This window comes from Rhyacophila brunnea, unplaced genomic scaffold, assembly GCF_057557595.1.
Source record: "Rhyacophila brunnea isolate RB1 unplaced genomic scaffold, BYU_Rbru_1.0 scaffold_17, whole genome shotgun sequence".
Taxonomy (NCBI): domain Eukaryota; kingdom Metazoa; phylum Arthropoda; class Insecta; order Trichoptera; family Rhyacophilidae; genus Rhyacophila; species Rhyacophila brunnea.
Window position 1 is genome coordinate 32,225,177 of NW_028232827.1, and position 27,431 is coordinate 32,252,607.

At 33.2% G+C, this 27,431-nt stretch overlaps 1 protein-coding gene across 1 annotated transcript in view; it reads right to left on the bottom strand.

The window, feature by feature from the left end:
- Positions 1-3,124: 3,124 nt before the first annotated feature.
- The window catches only part of LOC147073960 (uncharacterized), a 78,048-nt gene continuing 53,741 nt past the window's right edge, over positions 3,125-27,431 (bottom strand). Inside the window, exons 6-14 of the mRNA XM_085944710.1 lie at positions 18,778-19,002; positions 17,670-17,795; positions 16,039-16,168; positions 15,339-15,461; positions 13,848-13,937; positions 12,088-12,211; positions 10,790-11,008; positions 7,378-7,469; positions 3,125-3,289 (exon numbers count right to left, since the gene is read on the bottom strand). Of these exons, the coding sequence (XP_085800836.1) occupies positions 3,125-3,289; positions 7,378-7,469; positions 10,790-11,008; positions 12,088-12,211; positions 13,848-13,937; positions 15,339-15,461; positions 16,039-16,168; positions 17,670-17,795; positions 18,778-19,002 (1,294 nt within the window). The remainder of the gene's footprint in view (positions 3,290-7,377; positions 7,470-10,789; positions 11,009-12,087; positions 12,212-13,847; positions 13,938-15,338; positions 15,462-16,038; positions 16,169-17,669; positions 17,796-18,777; positions 19,003-27,431) is intronic.

Below are 27,431 nucleotides of genomic sequence, written 5' to 3' on the forward strand. Positions count from 1 at the left end.
ACTCAATACATAAATATGATAAACTACCGTCCATAGCCGATTTGTGTATAGAATAGCATCGCTGGTACTACTATAATTGATATTATAATATTAAGTAAACATGCACATGTATAATATGTATATTGATTTTTATTTTGTGCTTCGTTCATGGTGCAACTACACTCAAATAAGTTTAGTTACTTTATTTATTCCATATTATTATAAAATTAATTTAATACAAAATTGATGTATAATACCTACCATAAATTAACAAAAATATCCATCAGATTTGGCGGGAAAATTCCCTCATTCCACACTGCTCAAACGTGTTCAACGTAATATGCAGACTCTCAATATAAAATTATTATTGACAGTTGATTAAAATATGAAACGTTAAAGAAAAAAATATTACTTTTATAATAAATACTCTACAAAATTTAAAAAAATTAAGAAAATAGACAAATTTTGATATTTTCAGAGATTATGTAATGTTGAAGAAAAAAAAGGGTTCTTAATTAAACAATTAAATTTTAACTGCATGGTTTGTAGATTCACTGACAAAAAATACTTACAAATACTAAACATTAACGATGAAACTAATTCTAATTTAAGTACCAATTAATTATGATTAAGTTACACAATACGAATCGATCGCGTCTAATGTAATTAATAGCCAATTGGAGTTTTCAATTCGGAATATTCAGAACAATAATTAACCATGTCCATTGAAACAGGTTTGAATATAAGGAGTTTAAATTAACATATTTATTTATAAATCAATTAAGTGTAGCTTGGGAATAATTCTCAGAGAAAAAGACTATAATATAATATATTATTATATTCTCTTATAATATTATTATCTAGGTACACGAAAGTTTCGACAAAAGAAAAACAAACTGTTTGTAAACCTATTATTATTCAAAGTGTACCGGTTTTCATTATGCCGGAAATACAAAATGTAAAGAAAGTCAGATTGTGATAGAATAATATTCAATAATAAAGAATAAGTCTCAAATACCTACTACCATGACAATTTAATTCCCGGAATAACCACATAGTGTCGCCTGTGATAAAATTGTATAGAAATCACGTTAATATTCGTGTTTGAACATGTTTGAACTCATATGTGTTCGGAGCAATTCCATAATCAAGGCGGTTATATAAAATAATTTGTAGTCAGCAAATTTAACATGTCTAATGACGCAGCCATACTAGACTGATGTGTCGTGTCGTGATGCATCAGAAGCACATTGGAAGCCTATATTTTCTATGAAGGCGTGCACATTATTCTGACGCCAGTACTATTCAAAATATAGGCTTCCGATGTGCTTCTGATGCATCACGACACAACACGTCAGTCTCGTATGAATCCGGCGTTACTTGATTTTAAAAGCATCTCATTAGAATCTCCCACCGTGCTACTTAACTATATTTGACAGCTCGCAGATACGGTCCATGAGATGGTAGTGTTAATTTAAGATTTCCAAAAATACACATGGATTTTTTTTTACAAATAAGATGCACTATAAATTAATACACTATTTTAGCTTCCCTTTTATATATAAAGAAAAAATACATAAAGAGTGGAGTACTGTTGTTCCATTTACGATACTGGAAAATTGACACCTGCAGTTGGCTGTTTTGCGTGAAGAACGATAACGCATTTATTTATAGGTTTAGGAGTTTGAAATTTTGTGTGAGCATAGAAAACATGGTTTATAATAAAATACCATCAAAATCTCATTTTTGGTCAAAAGTGCAGTTGGCTTCGATATCATATCATATCAAATCAATCATTTTTATAAATATAAATAATATATTTATATTAATATAAATAAAAAGGATTTCAAGTTATACACATTTATATTTTTTATAAAAATCGATGTTTTTTAAAATAGATATAAAAAATATTAAAACTGTGAATTAGTCAAAAATCGCTTAGGTAATACTTAGAAAACTCAATAAACTAAATTTTAATAATAAATATGACCATAAAATATATGTAATAATATGGTGCGGTCCGATAGAACAAATTCACATTTTATTACATTTTTTACAATTGTAAGTATGTCTTTGACTTAAAATAAAAAATATTTTTATTTTTAATGTTTTCAGATACATTAATTCAGTTGAAATTGTAAATTATCAAAAAAATGTCTCAAATTGCAAGCTTCGTATTTTTCCGCTAGGTGCCTCTTTAAAAAAGGCTCAGTGAAGACTTCGCCTTAAACAAGCGGAATTAGTTAGTACTAAATATTGTGTATTTATTTTAATTAACACAGTTTCACAGTTTTGTTTATAATTATTTAATATATTTTTTTTAGTATTTTAGGTTATCGCTGTCTTGTTGGTTTTACTATATTATAATTTATATTTATGGAAACTTTACTGGTAGCAAAATCTTATTTATAACCTATTTTTGAGTGATTATAAATAATTGTATATTTATAATCAATAAATTTTAATAAAATTAAAATATAAAATGTGTAATCCGGGAATCAAGTTGTCACAATACGTACAATTTATTTGATAATACAATTTTTCGAAGGGGTGGCACTTTAATCATGCTCAAGGGCGGCAATTTCCAAACGACGACACTACCGCGCAGTGGCGAAGGGTAGAGGTAGGCTGTCAAAATCTGACATAATTAGTGCACATTACACTTTGTCGGTCATACTTATGTGTTTCATTCAATTTCATTTCAATTCAGAATACACAATATTATTACATATTAGGGTTAGTTTTTTTTAAATTCATGCCTAAACCAAACCAAAATAGATAAAAAATATTCTTCTGTCTATAAAATAACTAAAATTATGTATGATTTAATGGCATTTTTTTATCTAGTCTGGCTTGATTTACGTACCTAGGGTTTAATGTAACTTTAAAAACTAACCAATAATATCTGCAATTTATAGTCTTCGTTCAATGAAAACAAAGTTTAGTAACCTCTAGCCTTCGCCACTGCTACCGTGTGGTCTCCATATTATTATAATATGTTCTACTCAAACAAAAAAAAATAATAAATAATACGTAGGCAGATTTTTTTTCTACATAAAAATACTGAGTATTACAAAAGAGTTAATAAATAATACGATCAGACAAAGTATGGACTTGATCCAGTATTGCTCCCAAGACCCCAATTTTATGCATGTGTAATTGGCATCTGTTTTGGCTTGTGGGCTTTTCTTGAGTGTAATCTTTGAAGGTATGCTGGCTGAGAATCTTCCACCGCCCACTGGGATGGAGCGGTTCTAGGGGCACCTCCATCACGCTGTGTCAGCCAGTAAGTGGTCATCGGGCCCTTTCCCTGGAATATTTTATAATAAACTATTAAGGGTGGTGCACTGTGGATTTATACCCCGTTTACACGTGCATGGATTTACTGCTGACAGTATTTGTCGCAGTGGTATTGTCGCGTCCATATCAAGAAAATCACGTAATAGTTGGAACTTGCAAGGCGGATACGCGTGCTCAGTAAAATGATAGTGACGAATACATCACGTAGAACATTTTTGACGTTTACCAATTTTCATAACCTGTCAAATAGCACCATACAATGCGTGCGTAGAAATCGCGTCTCTCTTACGCTTGGATAATGAGATTCGCGAGATAGTCAACACTTTTACTTGTAGTCAGTGTTATTATCGCGATAGTTTAAAATACACCATTATTGGTGCCAGTAAATCCATACACGTGTACAGGCGCTATTACTGGAGCCATCTAGTGAAAAATATGAAAGATATTATTTACCACATTTACAATAATATGATAACTACTTAATTTACATTTAAAAAGTTTAATTTAATAAATATATTGGTATAGGTATAAAAATATTAATAACTAACTAAATTTATGATTTAAAAAAAAAAGTGTGATAAAATTGGCGGACGTTGATAATCTGATTTTAATCAGTGCATATCCAAATAGCGTTATTTTGTATGTTTATTTTTAAGATTTAAATGTTGTTTGATAAGTAATCTATCGAAGAAATCTTTAATCTACTTTATATTTAATTCGAGTTTTTAATAACTTTTCAAGTATCACTGTAACTACTACATTTTAGACCTCATGACCTGTCGTCCTGTTAAAAAGTTGACACTAGATAACCTTGATAATTATTGACATTGTCAACGATATCTATTTTGAAGATATAGGACAAAAATACTATTATAGGGCGAACAAATTACCATCACGTTACGCGCTCTAACGTGCTGTCATGCTGATACATTGTTCTTTAGTTTCGTCATTCCGCGATATATGTTTGAATGACCACTATCTCTATAAATCCAAGTATAGAAAGTGCCAACTCTAGTTTATTAATATTTTAAATTATTATGTAATATGATTCATGATAATTTTTTTAGTTGCAATATTGCATGCAAAGATAATATTTTGACCAGAACCAAACCTATATACTATAGATAAAAATTGAATAAAACATCCATAGAGAAAACCACTAAAAACAAAGAACACGTGGTTTGATGTGCGTAGAAAATGTGTAAACCCGCATAAAATAAGAAAAAAACGTTCAGTGACTCAAACGGTCGATGATGTAGCGTGATATACGTGAGGTAATGTCATTATTATTCTGGCCATTTTGGCAGAATTTGCTAACTGACAATATTCGTTTTTGTTTCAAAATGTTTTACGGGATGAGAGCACCAGACTGATAACATTCTAAATACCAAGAAAAACGGCATTGCACACTTTTTTCCTGTAGCACGAGGTCACCGTGACAGCACGTAACGTGATGGTAATTTGTTCGCCTCATTAGAGTAGGACTTAATAGTATTTAAATAATTATAATCGCGACAAGGAATCTTGATCCAAGAGACTAATATTTTCAGCAGGAATAATGACAAAACATTGAAAATACTACAATTAATTAAAATGATATCATGCAAATTTTCATTCAAAGTAATAAAAAAACTGATTGCTATTACTTACGGACTTGTAAAAATATAGTAAACGGATAAAAGAAGGCTTTGTTTCGAGGGTAAAATAAAAGTATTCGCCACAGGGCATTTTATTTGAAGACGTCTTTCCGAAGGAAATTAATTATGCATCCTTTGGGATTTGTAAGCACCAATAAAGCATTTAACTCAGTTTAATCATTTTAAATATTATGGCAACACTGTAGTATTGCAATTACGGAGAAGGCTTTAACCCTTGATATTAATAATATAATCAGTAGCATCATAATCATCAGGCCGTCTCAATCCGCCTCTAGATTAATGCCTCCTTAAACTCTTTCGGTCGCATTATATTCTTCGTGTACTACAGGTATATCGCATCCTTCTAACGGTCATTTTATCCATGATATATGTCTGACTCATCTCCCATAATCTCAATTAATTCTTTTTAGATCTTTACGTGCAATGCCTAACATATAATTTTTCATGCATGTCGTTCAACACTTAAATTCTGGATTTATTACTAAAGCGCGACCCAAACTGAGGTGCATGTCACGGTGCTTGTCGCCCACTGTCACGGGCTGCCGCAACAGGAAAAAAAGTGTGTAATGTCGTTTTTCTCAAATATTATCAGACTGATGCTCCCATCCCGTAGCACATCTAACCATTAAACGAACATTGTCAGTTGCAAAATCTGCCGTAATCACTAAAACAACAATGAGGTCACCTCACGTTGAACTGCACTGCATCGACACCTGCATGCCGTGTTTTGAACGTTTTTATCATATTCTACATGCCTACACTTTTGAATGTCATGTCAAAATCATGATTTTTTTGTTTTTTTGCGGTTGGCACTATGTATTTTCGATAAAAATTTTGTCTATTATCTATGGTCTGTAGGTTGGGTTTCGTTCAAAATATTATCTATGGATGTTATGCTGCAAGTATTTTAACGTAGGTACGCACACGTAGAAACTGTTAAAATTAATTGAAATTAGCATGAATAATTAATAATAATTCAAATTACTAATACATTATAGTAGACACTCTTCATCAGTGACATTCTTCAGTGAATTAACGAGGTGGTGCACGTTTAAAATATTATGCAAAATGACGAAACCATATAATAAATTTTCACCGCGACAGCGCGAAAGTAGGCGACATGCACCGTCACATGCACCTCGATGTGGGTTGTGCTTTAGAGACACACAAACTTTACTCATGCAACAAGCCTAAAATAATATGTATGTATTATGTAGATAAGTTTTATACACAATTTTATCATTTTGTTTCCAGAAAAATATAAATACGCCGCACCATTACAACTTTTAAAAGCAGTGGCGGTGTTCCATTAAGCGCGGACGATACGGTCGCTTCGTAAGTAGGTACCAACATTTTAGTTAAAAATTACATTTTTCCCAAGATTTTTATTGTATTATTTGTCAGCTGTTTAAGATAGTAAAATAATATGTAAGTGCACACCTAAAATTTTGCATAATTTGTACTAAAATTGCATAGAATTGTAGGACTGCATTATGTCTAATGGCGGCACTTTGCATAGGGACATCACTGGGTTATTATAGAGTGAAAACACGGTATTTGGTAGCGCCAGATTAGTCTATTCAATCATTTAACGTAATAAAAGATACACAAATTATTAATTGAGCTAAACAGATTATAACAAATTATTTTTTTCTACAGGCAGATGTTGAAGTCCGTACCGCGGAGCAAAGACTGTCTGATAAGCGTCAATGACATTGAGCTACTTTACGAGCTGCTTATTGGCGAATTTACAATCTGCCTGTAAAGTCGCCCAGTATCATCATCGAACAAGCTAACTAGCAGATTGTAAACAATCTACCGAGAAAAGTTGAAATCCGGTCAACTTTATACGCTACACGCCGGCGTGTGGGCCTACTGCGTCTGCGCAGTAAAGTAGAGTGGCGACCTCCCGTTAAAAAAACGAACTACGTTCTGTCAAAATAGTCGCTAGATTGTTGGCTTCTCAGCGAATGGAAAGTTTTGTGTGTCATCATCACAATCGCAGTAGCTGAATCGCCCGCTTTTAAATTCGCCAACAAAAAGCTTGTAAAGTAGCTCAATGTCATTGACGCAAAAGAAGAAGTCAGTGTCTTCTACATTCAACTCACAAAAGCCACCAGCCCCGGAAGGGGAAAAGAAAGAGGGTTATGGTAAAGGTAGAGAGCACATCAATAAAAGCGCTATTTTGTAAACAATATTTAAAAAATAAGAAATGTGTTAAAACTAAAATCGTGTTATTGTGGTACCCCAATAACTTCATTTGACGATATCAGCAGTTGGTTAATAATGGAAATGAAGAATTGAATCAACAAATGAAAATGCTAATATATAAATCGAATTATCACTGAAATCCTTAAATATAAAATAAATTTTAAGTAGATTCTTTGGTACGTTTACATGTATATGAAGTCGTATGAGATTGTGATATCCAATATACAACCTTGACATGCACCAGGCCTCTTCTCTCCATCCTGAATCCACCAGCTGCCTCCAAAGCACACTTCATTTCTTCGCTTATATGAATTCTTAATGCTGGAAATAAAAACAATAGTACATAATTATTATGTTTTATGGTAAGCCAGACGAAGAATTAGGTTATATCTACCAGTGTCAAAATGTCCTAACCAAGAGATTTCTTAGCGTTTACCATAAAAATATTAATAGGAATGTTTCAATAGAAAACAATGAAACATATAACTTGTACATTGATTTGTAAAGAACCGTGTTTACGCACCGTGACATATATCTAATTTTAATATAATCTAGATTATTCAACCATACTCTATGATCTATATTCTATATAAACCAAGAGTGATACACGTATAATTAAGAAAAATTCGCGCTGTACAAAAAAAAAACAGTTTACCGCATAATGAGAAAACTGACATGTTTCAAAGAGAGAATTTGGTATAAAAAAAAATTCGATGGCGGTTGTATTTTACAATTAGCTCGTATTCTTATTTGTCCGGTGGTTGTTTATCCAGTACAAATCTTGCAATCGATTTTAACTAACTTCCCGACTAGATAGACATTTGAAACTTTTAGAATATATCAGAACACGATGCCAATGCATTCTTTTAATAATTTTAGCCATCTTTAAGTCGAATTGAATTTATTTTCAGTTAATTCTGTTTTGTATGAAAAGTTATTTCGGAATAAATCCGTAATCTAATCCACTATTATTGGTTGCTAACTGGGTCGTCCTAGCAACTAAATTATTAATATATACGTGCGTTAATATGGAAATCAAAATGACATTTCTTCTTCTTCTTCGATGGCGCTACAGCTCAAGTAGAGCCCTGGCCTCCTCCACCGCCGTTCTCAAGTCGGAACGGTCCTCCGCACGTCTTTTCCGGTTCATGATTTTTAGCAGCTAGTTGGCATCTTTTGTATTGTTGTCACCCCATCGTGTGCATGGCTTTCCCACTGGCCTTTTCTCCCTGGGTTTCTTTCGAGGATCTTCTTCGGTATCCGTGACTAAGGCATGCGCCGGACATGGCCTGCCCAGTTTATCCTCTGGAGTTTTAAGAAGGTGGAGAGTTTTGAATCTTGGTATAAGCGGTATAGTTCAGTGTTGTACCTAATTCTCCACTCCCCACCATTATTCATGGGTCCGTATATCCGCCTCAGGATCTTTCTCTCAAAGCAGTCCACCATTTCAGCTGCTTTCATATTTAGTGTCCATGACTCGCACCCGTATGCAACGACTGTGCGTATGACGGTTTTATAGAGCAGGGTCTTAGTTTTTCTGTGGACGTTTTTGGATTTGAATAATATGGGCAGCAATGAGAAGTACGATTTATTTGCAGCGGTTATTCGGGCTTTTATTTCTTCCAGTTCCTCGTTCTCTTTTGTAATATTGGAACCCAGGTATGTGAACCGGTTGATAACTTCAAATTGATGTTTTCCATAACCGGAACTCTGGCCCAGCCTACTCTAATTTTGTCGGCTTTGTACCATGACTTTAGTTTTGTTTTCATTTACTCTAATCTAATTTACGCAAATCTTTAGTGCGGCCCTTTGGAGGTCGTCAAATTCTTTCTTCACAATCTGTATGGATCTGCCCATCATGTTGAGGTCGTCTGCGTAGCCAACCAGTTGGCTCGGTCTGCTTAATATAGTGCCGCTTCTGTTCACTTGAGACTTTCTGATAGCGGTTCGAGGGCTAAGTTGAACAGCATAGGAGCCAATCCGTCTCCTTGCTTTAGACCCTGCGATACTTCAAAGCCCTCCGTCAGTTGGCCATTCACCTTCACCTGGGAGTGTGTATTCTGCAGTGTGATTCTAACAAGCCTTACTAGTTTCCGTGGGATTTCCAAGTCCAGAAGGACAGTGAATAGTTTTTCCCGGTCGATAATGTTATATGCCTGCTGAAAATCAACAAAGAGCTGATAAATGTCCACATCAAATTCCCAGCATTTTTCTAGCATTTGGCGAACTGTGAAGAGCTGATCCGCTGTAGACCTTCCTGCATAGAAGCCAGCTTGTTATTCACTTACTATGATTTCCGCGTAACCTTCCAGTTTTGTCTTCAGGATCATTGTGAATACCTTATAACTTGTGCTCAGGAGTGATATCCCTCTGAAATTTTCAGATCGCAGTCTGTCTCCTTTTTGATATATTGGACAGATAACGCTGATCTGCCAACCAGCTGGAATGCTTTCGGACTCCCAGATTTTAAGCATTAACTCATGCAATACTCATCAAATAATGACATTTCAGTATTTGTTTTTTTGTTTGTTTTTATTTACTTCATATCGAGTATAAGTTTGAGCATACTGAGCATAATAATTCAACAGAAAATTTAAAAACGTTGTAAATAAAAAGTTCTTCTTATCTTGTAATTATTTATTTTGTACTTATTTGGTTTGAATGGTTATTATTTAAAACGAAACAATTTGGTGGAGACAAAAGGTATGTCAAGTGAAAATTATTGTTTAAAAATATTAGGTTGATGCATAAGTTCTTGCCATTTTAATAGTTCTTATTTGTAGATAGTAGAAACTGTTGTCTTTTATTTTATTTTGCCCTTAAAACGTACACACTCTTTGATTTGGGCAGTTTTATTTAAAAAATCGATCGTGTAGCAACATAAATAGCAATGCTCCAGAATAAATAAAAGTCACCGAACAAAATTAGGATCTATTCTTGGATCAAATAATAATGGGTGATGAAAAGTGCATCGTCTACATTTTTTATAACAATGTTATGTGAAAATGAGAATGGTCAACCCCTGGAGCAGCATCCCTCTCTACCTCGAAAACCGAAATTTACAAAAAAGCAACGTTGTGTGTGTGGTAGGAAATTCAGGGCATTGCTTATTATGAGCTTTTAAAATCGAATAACACAGTAAATGCTGTGAAGTATATTGTCATTAATCGGATAATTCAAACCATTCACCCAAAAATAATTAATTGGCCTGAAATGGAAGATTTTATAGCATCCCCCATACTTTTCGTACTTGACACAAGTGATTACCATATATTTAGATCTCTGAAAATTTTTCCTAATGGTAAAAAAAATAATTCAAAAGATCAGGTCAAAACATCCCTTGATGAGTTTTTTTGACTTTAAATCCGAAGATTTTTATATTGATTGAATACATAAATTGATTAATATATGGGAGACAGATATATCTAATAATGCGTATTATATATTATTGGATTGAATAAAATCTAGTCTTTAAAAAAAGTCTTTTATTATTCAAAAAAATGGCAAGAACTTATGCATTAACCTAATTTATGAGTAGGTAGATAATATTTTAATATTTTTTTCCGTCACCCATTGCTTACCTATCTCCAACAGGCACTATTCGCCACTGGTATGTACATACAATATCAAAAAAAACTTACCTTCCCCAGTGGATTCCATACGGCTTGCGGTATTGACAGTATCGCCGAAGAGGCAGTACCTCGGCATCTTGGAGCCAACAACGCCAGCGACGCAGGGACCGGTGTGTAGACCGCAGCGCATCCGAAGAGGCTCTCCAGGACGATGAGGAGCTCGGCATCTTCCACCTGCCTCCAGGAGTTCCAGGGCCATGCACGCTATCTCGGCTGCGTGTTTGTCACCTGAAAATTTCATGGATATCTGGATATCACGATTTTTTGATAATAATGCAGTAAACCAATAATATTACATATCGTTTAAAAAAATCAGCTAAGCAGATGTGACAAAAAATATAATATTATGGAATGGTTTACAATTCAACAAAATTGTATTATTACAAAAATATACAGAAAGCAAGATAGTCATTTATTTTGTTAGTAGGTACCAAGTTAATATTCTTTTAAGAAATCTGTAAATAAATATTTGCTGTTCCAGTTAAAGGGCGGATATGGCCAAACAAGAAGACGTATATTTTCAATAATGTTACAAAAATTGTCTCCCGATTTGACATTATAAGAAAGAGCACTTTATCTCTATTTAATGTGAATACATCAATTTTATTTTTTCGGGATTTTGGCATTCGGCATTTCGGTATTTGGAATCTTGGTCATTCGGGATTTTGTCCATTCGGGATTTCGGCCTTCGGGATTTCGACCCAAACCCGTGAAAAGGATAAGTTTTTATCTTGTTTTGGATAATTGTTGCACTCATCGTCAAACTATTCTTATACTGTATAAAGGGCCTACTGCGCGACGGTAAGAAGAAATTACGCCTCAGTTTTAAAGCACGGGGATTTACATTCTTTCTTTCTCTTAATCCTGTGGCAGAAGGTAAGTAATGCGATACAACGAAGTAACGCGGGCTTCTTTATCGTTAATTTGAAAACGACTTCCAATTAAGCTGGTTAAGAAAATAAATATAAGAATGATTAATGCTAATTCAGGTGAAATCATAATATTATTTTTTAATACTACAACAGGTCATGAAGCCCAATCACAGTAGTGTAGTGAAATAGTAGTCTAGTTAGTAATATAAGTGAAACAATCATACAAATCCAGGCTTTGAGAACCGGGAATCGAACTCAGAGCTCAGAAAGGCCTGCGCCTTACGCACTGGTCTTCGAATGCCGCAAAATTATATTACAACTTAACCTACCTATACGCTACATAAAATTAATATTCATTATCGCGATGCTTGCTCTAATATAACCAAAATTATTATTTATAAAAAATAAAAATCATTTAAACTATAAACAACTCACCATTTTTGACAGGGAGGCCAGAAGCGACCATGTATGAATCGCCAATTGTCTCTACCTTGTAAACGTCGTAACACTCTATTCTAGAATCGAAGAGCCGGTATATTGAATTTAGAAATGTTACCACCTGAAAAAATATAATTTTATAAAAGTGTCAAAAAGAGTTAACAGCAAAGATAAAGAAAGGAGTCCTTTTTTAAGTGTATGCAAATGAACTAACCGACACCCGGATCACTTCAAATTTTAGTTATAACGTACTTGTAGGTGTGTCGGTTAGTAATGAAGGCACGTAATTGATACCTCAATTTAAAACGCAAAAACCGATAGACATCGTCAACCCAATTTGAAAAGCATTTCATGTAAAAACTACTAATTAATTCCGTCATCATTGAGTAAGATGCTTATTGCTCGTAGCTTAGTCGGTAACGTACATTGGCGCAAATCCAGTTGAACCTGTCATTTCCCGTCAGGCATAATATTTTTTTCAAAAAGATTTTTTCTAGTAGGTATCTATGTTGTATTCTGGTTCGGCGGAGGATAGGTATTACAGATAAAAGACGGAAGATTTAAGATACTGTTTCAAATAACTACAAGGGTACAATCGATGTAATATAATAAATATAACGGCAGTTCGGTGCGATGTGTCTTTAACGGAAATTTGTAATCGAGTGACATGTCCAATCGATTCTTACCCGCTATTTATTGACCGGCGCATTATGAAATAATATGTTGAAATTATTATGAAAAAATATTAATTCGTAATGTTATGAAAGTGCAGATTCGCTATCGGCTATCCCAGTGGTCGGAAAACTCATTTGTCAACAGAGCCAAATATCAACAGTACAACGATTGAAATTTCTTTTGAGAGCCAAATTTCTTAAACTTACTATATAGATAGGTACACTGTTAACGTGATATAATTCTTAATAATGATCTTATTTATTGATAAAAATTAAATTGTAAGTAAGGTATCCATAAAATTAAATCATGACAATGACTGACAAACACTTAATGTGAACAATGGCCTTGCATCTCCTTGAAAAGTTTGGGTAAGTCAGTTTTGTATGTTGTTGTTTTTAATTTTAGGCACGATTCAGGGTTCTCATCAATAAGATGACTTCTCAATTTACTCTTGATAAGGTTCATGTTTGCAAAAATTATTCGAATGAATATGTAGAACCGGAAAGGAAAAGAACAGCAAACGCTAGTTTTTTCAACTAATCATATGAGTCAGGAATACTATTCCAGGTATTTAAAATCATCATGTCTTCCTTCTCCAGATCTTTTAAAGCAGACTACTAAACTTGTGCTTTGAAACATGTTCACATTTGTTTTTCTCCAATATGCCCATATCAGCACACAGATGTTCAAATTTAGAGCTCCATAATTCTTTATCCATAAGCTTTATCTATAATTGAGTTGATAATCTTAATCACCAACTCCATAACTTTGCAAATGTCTGCGCACAAAGCTCTTCTTAACGAATGAAATAATATTAATTTGTAATGTTATGAACGTGCAGATCCTCTATCGGCTATCCCATAACATTACGAAATCATATTATATTATATAGGTACTGATTGATTGTGCGTGAATATTATTACGTAAAATGAATATTATTTAATAAATAATATTATAATTGAGATCTGGGTTACAGCAATCCGTTGACAGCCACACCTATATATCTGAGGTGTTTTCAAATTATGTATATTTTTATTTAACTGTTGATTGAAAATAAATGTAAAAAAAAAAAAATTAGCTACCTGGAGTGGTGTTGTACCGGCAGCGATTTCTGTGAAGCCTTCAATGTCACTAAAGTAAATTGATACGGCTGAAAAAAATTCGGCAGGCACCTGAGAAATTCAATAAAATTACAATCGTCAGGAATATATAATATGTTTTAACTTTCTTCTACAGATTAAAAAAAAAACTTTTATCCAGTACTTTTTGTTGCTGTTTGAAAACTCGACAGCTGATGATGAAAATTTATAAGTGTTGTTTGTCATTAAGGCTTCTACGAACATACTATAAAGATTACATGAAGTTTTTATTTATTTTGATGTTGAGGTCGTTGAGGTTGAGGTCGGAGGACGTTTATATATAATCAATTAATCATTATAAGCCTGTATCAATCCACTGCTTGTTGAAGCTATCTATAAGCTAATTTTATTCCTCTCAGTTAGTCTGTTATATAATCCAGCAATAATCATAAAGATGGCGTCGTAAGCTATTCTAAGAGCTCTCAACTCTTCGATTCACTGTCCTCTAGGTCTACATTTTCTACATTTTTTTATGTATCATGTACCACTGGATGACCTAATTTGTTTAAAGAATGTGTTATTCTTGCCATGTATTACACGCATTTACATTTGAGGTTTTAGAAGACTATTATAATATTGGATAACCTTGTTAGTTCTCATATCAATTACTGGTCAAACGATTGTTTTCCGACTCTTTTTCTACAAGGTATGCTCACTTTTCACTCTTTTGGATCTCGTAGGTCACTTTTGCTCTTGAGCCATTTTTGCCTACTATCACAAAGGATGGTTACCAATTCTGGCGTCTTAAACAAATCGAATTTATATGCACCTATCAATTATTACTTATGTAGTTGCACTGGGTCGGAACCATTTCCTTGTGTTAGGCCTATCAAGCACCATTAGCGAGAGGTGCAAGATTTTTAGTCAATAAGCTCACCAAAAAAAGAATTTTTCAGTGATTGTGTAATTTGTTTTTGATTTTTTATTTTATTGCTTAAACTTGTTTATTTATTATTTTATTTTTCTGTTTCTCTCTTGTGAGGTTAACATTTGTTTTATATTAGACAAAAGTATATATTTTTACTTAACTTATTTGATTAGAACCAGTTTTGTTTATCAATGTAAATCTTATTTTGTGAATATCCTGACTTTCAGTTTGTTATGTCCACAATATCTTTAATAAATAAAATTACTGAGTGCCCAAAAGAAGATCAAAACTACAATAAAAATGGGAAATTTAGTATTTCTTCGTAATTATTGTAAAAGACAAGCGATGCTGTTTAAAATGCTTCAGTGTCCACAAATAAATTAAATTCGTTTGTTCAAGTTGAAGAATGACAAATATTAAAGTGTGGCACATCACAGCCTACTTGAAGTTGGACATGGCTGATATATACCTAATACTGCTTCTATAAATGTAGTAAAATTTATTTCAGTTGGTGCCTTATATTATATTTTTTATTGATATAAATCTGTAATATACAAATATTTTACCTGCTGCTCCCGTTTAAGTCGCATGGCAACGCTTGGAGGTAGCATTTGGCAAAGAAGTGAGTCTGAAAGCTGTTTTTCTCGCTTCAATTCCTGGGCTTTTTCCGATAAATGAGATGCATATATCTGGAAATAAAGGGAAAACCCCATATTATAGTGTAATGGTGGACACATATTTCACTAGCATTTATAAGATTTTATTTCTGCATTTTTTAGAGTACACCTTTCAATATGTACCTGCATATTTTATATCGACAACATTATATCTTTGTCATTCTTACTTCTTAATGTAAAGATGCGTTTTTAGAATTAATAACAAACACCTCTAAATGTTTAGATATAATTTTAATAGTACTTATTCCACAATGACAGCGTCTGCGATGGTCGAGCTATAACGTGTCGGGTTATAAAGTAGTGTGTCACGGGTTCGTAATCCGGGTCTGACAAATTCACATGTGTTGGTTGAGCAAGTGGCTTACAACGTCGATAAAGACCCATATGCTTCGTTTAGGTTAAGAATCAAATATGGTACGTGTACAAAAAAAAATTATTCCATAATATTATTATAATACCAGTTTCAACCTAACTTATATTTTCAATTAGAAATATCCGTTAGGTTGAAAGTATTTTGTGAATTCCGAGTAGATTTACATAATTCGATATTTTATGCATAACTTTTTTACTTTCTATGAACTTCACTAACCTGAATAGTGTTAACAGCACTTCTGACAAGGGCTATTATGACTGGAGACAGAAGTAGAACGAGGGCTAATATAGCAAGTCCAAGAACTTCAGATTGACGAGCTTCCCTTAGTGATCTTTCCACACTTTGACTAGAAACAGAATATAAAACCACATACTTTAAATATATGTAGATAAATAATTAGGTGCATGCAGTGTAGAGTCTTACTTTGAGTTTTACCTGACGCTATAACGGGAAAGGGAAATTGGTTTTGTGCACACAAAATAAAAATAAATTTTATTAATATAAATAAAAAAAGCTTAGCTTTGGTAACAATAAATTAGATAAACACACACTACAGACCCACAAACTTATCTAAAGAATGGGATGGGGGTGCCACTGTCGAAAACTACCCAATCAAGACTCGTAACTGGACAAAATCTGACATTCGAATGAAATTTTCAAAATGGCGTCCTATGATAGTTTGTAGTTCCATTTTTGGCCATTCTACAGATTAGTTTGTTGGTCTGTAGCTACATATCTACCATTCTTGATCGTTAATCCGATTTATTTCATTTCAATGGGCTCTGAAAAGCATAATTCGCAAAGATATGACTGTAAAATATTTATTATTAATATTATTCTGCATGCTCTGTTCTACGGTTTCATTATTTGCATAGGTACGCCGTTTATAAATAAATAATTAGTAAAAATATGCATATACTGTCGTGTCCTAAAAAAATATTCATCACTTCGCTCGAGCATTACACCCAATTAATCTTTTGATCCAAAACGTATAATAATATAATACATAAAAATAGGGCCCAAGCGAATTTATTATGAAGATGGTACTTTATAATAATAGTTTAATGTTTTATTTATCGATTATAATATTATATAACAGTAATAACACTAATAATCGGTAAAATATCTGTGGGTCTATTCTATACTTATCGACCAATAAAGTGTGTAATATTATCAAACTTTGGGTAGATTTGTATCAAAGTATTAGCATCTCTCTTGCTGCTGTTACAACATAGCACATATTGCAACAATTACAACAACTTATTATAATTGTTACAATAAGACGTGCTTATACTTTGATACAAACCTACCCTTAGTTTGATAATATTTATCACTTTATCAGTTTATCGGTTGATAAGTGTAGAATAGACCCATTGGTGTACAATGCCAGTGTTTTTCCTTCGTGCTGTTCCATTGTTTTGGTTGCTATGGTTTCTTGTTCGCTTATTTTCCTCCTATCGCCGGTGCTGCCATCTCTGTTGCCTTAGTACAAAGAATATCAACTATTAATAAAATTGATCTCTACAATAAGTTATCATTTAAGAAATAATACTCGTACAATAAATAATGATAAGAAAATATTATATTATAATAGATATTATTTTATAAACACCAGATAAAAGAAAAATTACAGTTTATTAATACAGCGCCAATTTTCATCCTATCGTAAAATTGTTATAACGTAAATTTTCCTAACTGTTTGTTATTTGCTCGCTAGGTGCCGTTGTTCTATTTATTTCTATGTTAATATTTATCACAATAAAAAAATGAAATTTTGAATGGTAAATTAAAATATTTATTATATATCGTAGGTTTATAATGGGAATAGATAAATTAGTAATGTTTACCGTATATATCGCCTTAGTTCCTTCTGGAGTTCTCGTAGCTGATCCACGTATGTTGCTGTAGCATCATAATATTCGATGGCTTCGTCGACACTGCCCGTTCTACGTTTGTTGCTCACAATCATAATGCTTCTGTAGTATTAAAATAATAATATCTATACATGTATGTATGTACTATGTAGGTATACGAGTCGGAAGATCGAGTCTCGTGGCTGGATCAATAAAATTTAGATATTTGAAATCAGATGAGACTGTTTCTTCATTATAAAATAATAATTATTATTCTCGATGGTAAAGAATAGGTTTGTTATGTTATGACTGTTGTGAGTCTTCGCAAAATGCCATGAGCAATGGCGTATTCCATATTATTTTTGTTCATACTTTAGCCAGCGTCGATTTTTTTGACGTAGACGACGCTATTGATCCATAAGAATACCTAAAAGGGGGCCTCAAAACAGTTCAATCCAGTCATACAATAATTATCATACTTACTAAAATATTAAAAAAAAAAAAAAAAAGCATATGTCTGGCAAATTGCGTAAGTACCTGTACACTATTACCCAAATCATAAAGCACGTAATAATAGCAAAAAATAAAATAAAATAGTAAGTACCTACTTATGTTATTATGCATCATCACTGCTATCTTTAATGATAATTATTTTAGTCGCAGGATGTGATACTAGGAAAGAGATTTATTGGCATTTTTACTAAGTACAAAAATCGGTACCTAGTTGGAAATAAGGTTTTTTTTCAGTCAGTGTCTTGGGCCTGCACGTCCCTAAAGATTCCACTGATTTACTTAAACCCCCCATATCACTACCAAATTAGTCGCCACATAACACATTATTATTATAAATAAAGGTCATTTCCGTAGGAACCAAATAAGATGACTCGTATGTGAACGATAGTGAAAGTAAACACATAATGATTCGGCGTTACGCATGGTGATTGGTTAATTTAGCACATTATTCAAAACATTGCTGACATCTTTATAAAATACTTACCAATAATTTTTTTTCTCATCAACCAATTTCATTATTACTACATTCAATTATGTTATTATTTTTTTTCAACTGTATTACCATAAGATAAAAATGTTTTTCCTTTACCTATTTCGTTCCATTTCACTCTGTGAAAGATTAGCAGCATTTCGAAGACTCGGGACATAGTTCAACACATTATCCAGCAGGTCTCGTCCCAAGACGTTGCACTCCACGTAGTCCAAGTGCCTTTCTGGTGACAGCACGCCTCTTCCGAAATAGCTGATACCCAGCATTGACGCAACTCCCATGCTCTCGATACTTCGAAGTAAGTTCTTAAAGCCAACTAGGTACCTATAAAATGTAAGGTTTATCGAATTACTTGGTAATACTAATGACGAGAATTATTTCATAATATTATGTCATCATGACAAACAGGGACGCGCCAAACGGGAGTGTTAGGGGTGCGACACACCCGGGCGGCAATATTCAGTGGACTGCAAAAGTGCGAAAAAATATTAATATATACCTACCTATGTTACCTATTCAATTACATATAACACGGTACAAGTTGGTTATGGGAAAGTCAGGCGGGAATCGCTTTGCCGCTGGCTTCCCCATAACCGACTTGTACCAAATTAACTTTATGGTGAAAATTCTCTGCCGTGACATAAAACATTAATTTATAAATGCTTCCGTACTTTATCTATATATACCTATCGATTTAAAATGCTTTAGATTATAATTAATAGGTACAGTATGTAAATATTTTGAAGATAATAAAAAAAAAATTTAAACTTTTTTTTACTTCTGTCATATTTCCAATAAAAAACATTTATTTTTAAAACTGATCTGATTGTGAGAATGTTGTTTTTAGCGTGAATTGTGTAGAAAAAAAAATAAACCCTGACCGCTAAAATTATTAAACACGGAAACATGTTTTGCTTACTGATTCTCTGAATGCTGGTCGTCTAAAATCGAAATAAAATAAAATAAAATGCTGGGCGCAGGTTTACACATCATTCCCGACCGTCTCTAGCTGCCGCTCTACTTTTGTGACTTAATTTTGCGTTAAGTACGCCTGTTTCCGATTTTTCGTAACGAATCCGCCCGGGAGGTCAAGAAAAAAGCATGTGTACATGTTAAAAATAGTTTCAATTCAGGTGGGCGGCAATTTCGGCCGGGCACCTGTTTGGCAGCGACCCTTGGCACATCCTTGAGGCCATGTGATTCAGATACCACCCGAAAATGCAACACTCTGGACCACTGTGACACAGAAGATTCAACATGCTTGCACGTCAATGTCAAGAGACGATCTTTTACGTAATATAGATGTCAATCTATTTAATAGACCTCCGATTGTAGAAACTACACCATGTTGACACCCAATTTCAAAAATAATATAGCTACATTATACAGTTGAACTTGGTTATTGCGAGGAAGATGGGACCGACAGAATTTTCTCATTATAAACATTTCTCGTTATATCGTTATATAACATTTTCACGCCACGTTCTATTTAAGCATAGAACATAAAAAATCAAAAAACCATCGTAAAAATCCCCGAAACAAGCATGGCATTCATAAACTACAAAAGAAATTGTAAAAGTTGGTACCTACTGACTTCACAAAGCTTGTATTTTTTACATGCAATTTCAACCATATGCGTGGATACGTTTTCAATTTTATCGGCGAAAACACCAATTAGGTACTTAGACATGTCTTAACTAGTGTAATAAACGTAATCCGATCCCAGCGGCACATTAACAGTTTTGCTGTATATACCCGAGAAGTAGCTCGTTATAAAAGTTAATAAATGTATGGCGAAAATCATAAACTAAAATATCAACGAATGTTTTTTCATTACATCCGGGATCCAAGTAATAACCTAGTTCGACTATAGTTTGGTAAATTATCGAGCGCTTCGGTGTATTTTATGTTTTCCATTTCGTGCGCTAAACTAAGAGTCTACTCTCATATAATATAATGCCAAGATCACAGAGGTTGATTTTTTGTCTATGATCCAATATTTTAAAACTGGTAGGTATTAGGTACATAAAATAATAACCAGTAAAAATAGACTTCACTGCGCCAATTGCGCCACTGCCAAGCTCAAGGGACGATACGTAGCTGCTTCCCGCCCACAACATTCGAACGGAAAGTAACTGGTTGTTTATTACGTATGTTATTCAGTTCCGACACACTTGTCAAGACCAATAATTACTGAAATATTTTAGAAATGGCAAATGTTTAAAAACTGTAAAAAATAAATCCTCAGTGACTTCAGTGACGTCCCGTGGGGGTAGGCAGGTAATGCGTTGCATAAAAGCGGTACATTATATAGGGCGGCAAATGAAGGAACGAATAAAGTGTTACAACTTTTGAGGGCAGTGTCGGTTTTCTATGAAGCAAATGATGCTGTCGCTTCACTATAATGTATTTCTGAATTTAAAAATTAATCGAAGCATAAAAAATCCTGACACTATACATATTGTTGTATTGCACCCACCGTAATATAGTATGATGCGATGGCGGTTTATTGCACAGGAAACATTTTCACAGGGGACCTTTAAACATATCAGCGCCACATATCCCCACATAAATAAAACCACCACTATTTGAGAGTAGGTTTCGTGAAAATGGATGAGGTTTTTTACGCCATTAAATCATTTTTAATTTTACATAACTATACATACAAGATACAAGGCCTATAATTATGATCCTCTAAGGATCGAACATGGTGAAGTAAGTAATTAAAAAAAATTAAATTTAAATTTATGTGGGTTTTTTTTAGTTCAGCATTAAATTTGATTGAATTTTAAAAACTTATTAACACTACCTATTTTCTAAATTCTCCGTTATTATTCTGCGTTAACATTATTGCGGTGTCAATGTTAATCAAAGCTGTTTTTTTCTCGAGTGCTGAAAATACGACTGAAAATTACATAATAATAATAAGCGTGTATCTTGGCAATATCTGTCCATTTAATAAGTCCACTATAAAAATTGACTAATTGAACGAATATTGTAGTGAAATGCTTGCGGTAGTAACATATGAATGCAATAATATTGGGATTTAAGTTACTCATGAATCTACAATGCGAAAAAACTTTAATCATTTAGACCTAGTAACCTTTTATTACAACGTTTTTCTTAGCTCGTATTCTTATTTGTCCGGTGGTTCTTTGTCCGGTACAAATCTTGCAATCAATTTTTAACTAACTTCCCGACTAGCTAGACATTTGAAACTTTTAGAATTTACCAGAACACGATGCCAATGCATTTTTTTAATACTTTTAGCCATCTTTAAGTCGAATTGAATTCATTTTCAGTAAATACTGTTTTGTATGAAAAGTTATTTCGACACCATTATTGGTTGCTAAGGGTCTGGGGTCCCAGCAACTTAATTATTAATATATACGTGCGTTACTATGGAAATCAATATGACATGTCAAAATGACATTTCAGTATTATTTCTATCAAGTACAAACTTTTTTGATCGTTTAAGCTAGTCAAGTCAAGTTTATATGATTCAACAGAAAATTTAGAAACGTTGTATATAAAAAGTTCTTTTAATCTTGTTTTTATTATATGTTTAGGTTCCGTCTGTATATAAACAGCTTTATTCAGTATATATTATATAAATTCGACTGAGGGCGATTATTTTCAGACCGTTACACTGAATTATCGGTTACGATGGTAGTGCTAGTGATTGATTATATTCAAATAATGCAATACGGTGACATGTTCGTAATAAATGGAGATTTTTGATTGCATATTAATTCATTAAAATAATTGCCATTTATTTCAATATGAGACAATCATCATTTTCCACAAACAGTTTAACGTGTTGCATGTGTCACTGTTTAACTGGTACAGCCATTCCAAGAAGAAGGGAGTAACTGACTCTCACACACTTTCGAGACTGGAGTGATATTTTTTATTAGTAGGATGTTAAAATACAAACAAAGTAATAATAAACAAGCAGTAACTGCAATAAAAAGGTACAAATACTGCCTTTTTGCTAAAAAAATATGTATCATTTTAGCAGTTGTCCATTTTTTTTACTAAGGATTGTAACGGTATTTTAGTGATAATACTGATTATGAAGTCAACAGAATATAATTATAACTTTAAAAATTACCTAACGGATGGCATTTATGACTCAATTTCACAAATTTTGCGAGCCTTCTCCTTGGAAGGGTAGTGTGTGTGAGCTTCAAGATTCAACATAAAAACATAATAATATTATCCACCACTCACCCTTTTTAAAGGAAGCTAAAGAAAAAGTCGTCTATTTGAGTGCATCTCCGGTGCAATATTATTTCATACGTTTTATGGTAATTGCTGTATAATGAAATATGCTAAAATAAGCTTGTTTTGAAAAATAGCACACTTGGAAATATTTTTCTTGAAAGATTAAATGAGAATTTTCAGCACAATAATGCTATCCAAACCATGCATTTAATAACAACGGCAAATTGACAACAGCTCTCAAAATTTGATAATATAATCAAAATTGTGGCATATACGTATTATTATATTTATAGAATGGCGCCTATGCCATATGGTTTGTATACCTATGGTTTAAATTTTAAAACTAACTAGCACCGTTCGACTGTTTTTAGAAAAAAGGGCGTAACCCTCGATTTTTCGAAAAGTGCTTTTATTAGATATTAACAATGTATACAACTAAATACACGTTCTGTAAGTAAGGAAGTAAGCCGCAAATGCCGATTTATTATCTAAATTCAGGTTTTAATTTAACTTTAATTAAGTTTTAATTTAAGCAAAAAAGCATTTACCCTCAATTTTAATGATTTTCTGTAATAACTTCTTTAATTGTTAGTAGATCGAAAAGATATTACACCAAATCATCAATCATCATGCACCCAATGTCTGTGCCTATTTTTTTTAATAATAATATACCAAAATCTTTCAAAAAATGTTTTTTGCCTCTCCTGTAAAATTTGTTCTGTGTGGGTTACGCTCTTTTTCCTAAACACGGTCGGTATAATAGTATGACTGGCAAAGTTTAGTGTGCACTATTTAAATCGAATATTAACAGCCAATATTCACCCCTCGCCACTGGAATGTATGCAGTTTTCCGTATCACAGTTCATCGTGAGCTGTTGTCTCGTAAACAGATGGCCGCATAGGATTAAGATTAAATTCATATCGAAATAAAACACTTAAAAACTCGTATTAAAAACCATCGGAATACGAGGAAAAGACAAAAAAATAGGTAGATTAATGAATTATTAGAAATACAATCATATAATAGTATAATGTATTATAATTATATTCCTTTTTCGAACACTAAAACAGGACATGGGGCCCAATGATAATAGTGTTTGTAGTAATAGACGTGAAATAATAATTATATAAGCGACCAGGCTTTGAAAAAATCCCACCAATGTTGTGACCTCACCGGAAATCGTACCCGGAACAAGCCAGATCTTCTGATCAGTGATTAGTGACTTTCAGCAGACTCATAAGCAGACTAAGAACGAGTTTTTAAAAAGATACATTATAATTCCGCTACATCGTCTGTTTCGTTGAAAAGTCAAAAGTTGTAATATTGTATTTGTTCCCTCATTTGCCATCCTTTATAACAGTGCTCCGCAACCAGTGTGCCGTGAGACGATGCTAGGTGTGCCGCGGTGGATTGCTTAAAAAAACACAAATCTTTTTGTATATTATACAATACTTACTTAATAGCCAGATTTGCATAGATGGGTGGTAATATATTTGAGCACCTGCATGGACTTCCCATGAAGCGATTTTCTTATAAATTAGAGAGGAATTGGTTGAATTGAGAAACGACGGGACGCTAAAAGTGAACTTCGCCAATGTTCTATTGGCTATTTTCTGGATTTCGATTAATAATATCCTCGGATTTCCGACAAGGCTATCGCAGTTCAGCTCCCATTTTCTACGAAATAATCTAGTTGAGAATAGTTTAATAATTAAAAATGATAAGGGTCTTGACCGAGGACTTCGTGTTGCTCTTTCAAATATAATATATAAAATTTTTACGTAATTGAAACAAGCTCAGTTATCACATTAATTAGTTATTATATTGATAATACAAATACATGGAAATATGTATATTTAGTTCTTCGTCGTGTGTTATGTTCATGGCCCCCACAAGGGGGGGGAGGGGGGCTGATAGGGCTCTAGCCTGGGGACCCAGGCTCTGAGGGGGCCCCGCGTGGCGCGACTACCTTATAAATGAGATAAACACACATCACAAATTTGCTATGATGATAAAAAGTCGCCTGCGGCGCTATTTTACTTTAACAATAATAAAATTTCAAAATTTGAATGTTTGATGCAAATTTTGATTATTATAATAATATGCCGATATTCGAAAATTATTTAGACTATTATTAGACTGGTATGAATATTTAAAAAAAAATAATTTTAGAACACAATTTATTGTAATTATGTCAATATTCGACCAATAATTACTATTAGCCCGACAACTAACCATAATTCAAGTGGATGTATTAATAGATACAAAAAATCGCTAAAAATACATACATACCCTTAATTTTACCTGGAACACCATTTGGAAAAGATTTTTGTAGAGCGTCACACTGCTTTTAACCCTAGCGATAGGTAGGGGGGCCCGACAAAGATCCTGGCCTGGGGGCCCGCTTAATGATGTAGGGGTCATGGTTATGTTGTTTGTATATTTAATTATTTATCAAATAAAAAACACAAATTAATGTAGTTTTGGTGCATGGCCCCTACAAGAAGGGGCTGACAGGGCTCTAGCCTGTGACCCATGCTCAGGGGGGGGGGGGGGGCGTGACAGGTCAATCATATACGTGATACACACAAATTACAAATTTGCTCTAATAGTAAAAAAGTCGCCTGCGACGCTATTTTATTAGACTGGTATGAATATTTAAAAAAAAATAATTTTAGAACACAATTTATTGTAATTATGTCAATATTCGACCAATAATTACTATTAGCCCGACAACTAACCATAATTCAAGTGGATGTATTGATAAATACAAAAAATCGTTAAACATACAAACAATACCATTAATTTTACCTCGAACACCATTTAAAAAACGCTATTTTAGAGTATGTGGGGTCCATGTTTTGGTGTATAAATTGTTTTACGTGTGGTGTGCCGTAGAATTCTGGAAAGACCTTTGGTGTGCCGTAGGTTTGAAAAGGTTGCGGAGCACTGCTTTATAATATGCCACCCTTATGAAACGAATCGCATGACCTGCCTATTATTGGTGATGCTGTTTTAATATTTCAAACACACGATCTGTTATAAGATTTCTATAAGCAGAAAAAGAGAAGACCACAGTGGCGAAGGGGGGAGGTAGGTTGTTAAGATCCGACATAAATAGTGCACATTAAACTTTCTCAGTCATTCTTTTTTGTTTTTATTGAACTAAGACTACAATTTACAAATGGTGTTAGTTAGTTTTTAAAAATCAATTAAACCTTACCTAAACCAAAACAAAATCATTTTGGTATGTTATGGGTAATTCGACAAAATAGTGCACATACTTTTACATTCATGCTTATTTGTTTTCGATGAATAAGGATACATATTACACAATATTCTTGGTTAGTTTATTAAAATTCAATAACCCCTGTCTAGAACAAACCATAGTAGATGAAAATATTAATTTAAAATATTCAAAATTGATAGATAGACGAGTAATGTTTGACTGTTATCTATTATGGCTTAGTTTTCGCAGGGTTTAATTTAATTTAAGTTTAATGTGTACTATTTATGGTGGATTTTAACAGCCTACCTCCACCCTTCACTACTGGAATACCATATCCAATAACTACGTGAAAATAATATGGCGTCAACAAAGATTTTTCGTAGTACTTTACGTTGAAAATACTTGATATTGTGTTGTTTTTATGAAGTTATTAAGATCTTACCCCTCCCTCTTATTAAATAATGTACTATTTCGCTGTGAATAGCATTAAAATTCGACACAAGCCGTTAATATTTTATTACCCTATTTTATATTATGTCAATAATAGGAAATCTGATATTATTCCTGTGCCCTATCGTAAAAGTTACGACAACATTCGTGTGTGATGTAATACCCTTAATAATCATCATTTGCGGCAAAGACGTGAAAATAAGCCTTGTTATAGATGTAGTTTTAACATGTATAATGTTTTACCGCTCGCCGTGACATTGGCATTAAAATAAAATTCTGTGCACAAAATTCAAATGTAACGCCAATTCAAATGTTACCGTCCGATCACCGAAGATAAGCGACATTGCGCGCGGATGTTAATGATATAATTTATCAAGACCTGCTTAGACTAAACAATAATTATTGACGATAAAAAATATTCTTTTATCTATAAAATATCTAAAATTGTGTATGGTTTATTTATTGCATAATTTGAGATATATTTTTCACATGAAAAAATAACACGATTGGGTGGGTTCGAACCACCGACCTTTCGGTTAGCAGCTGAGCTAGCAAGCCTTTGCATCAAAGGTCGCTGCGGCAATAGCGACAATTTTACAGTATAAAATATTAACTGAAAACGTTCGAAATTTTTCGAGAGCCGCCAAGCTTTAGGAGAAACAATCGCTCTCAAACATATACATGTTTCCGTGTAGCGAAGGTACTCAGAATCAGGCTATTGATGCATTTATTTAATATAATAATGCGAAGAATGCCACAAAATACATTTATTTATTTCAATGCTATACAATTATACAAGTATTTCTTTAATCTAATACTATACTTACGACCATCTCTCTCCGGTCC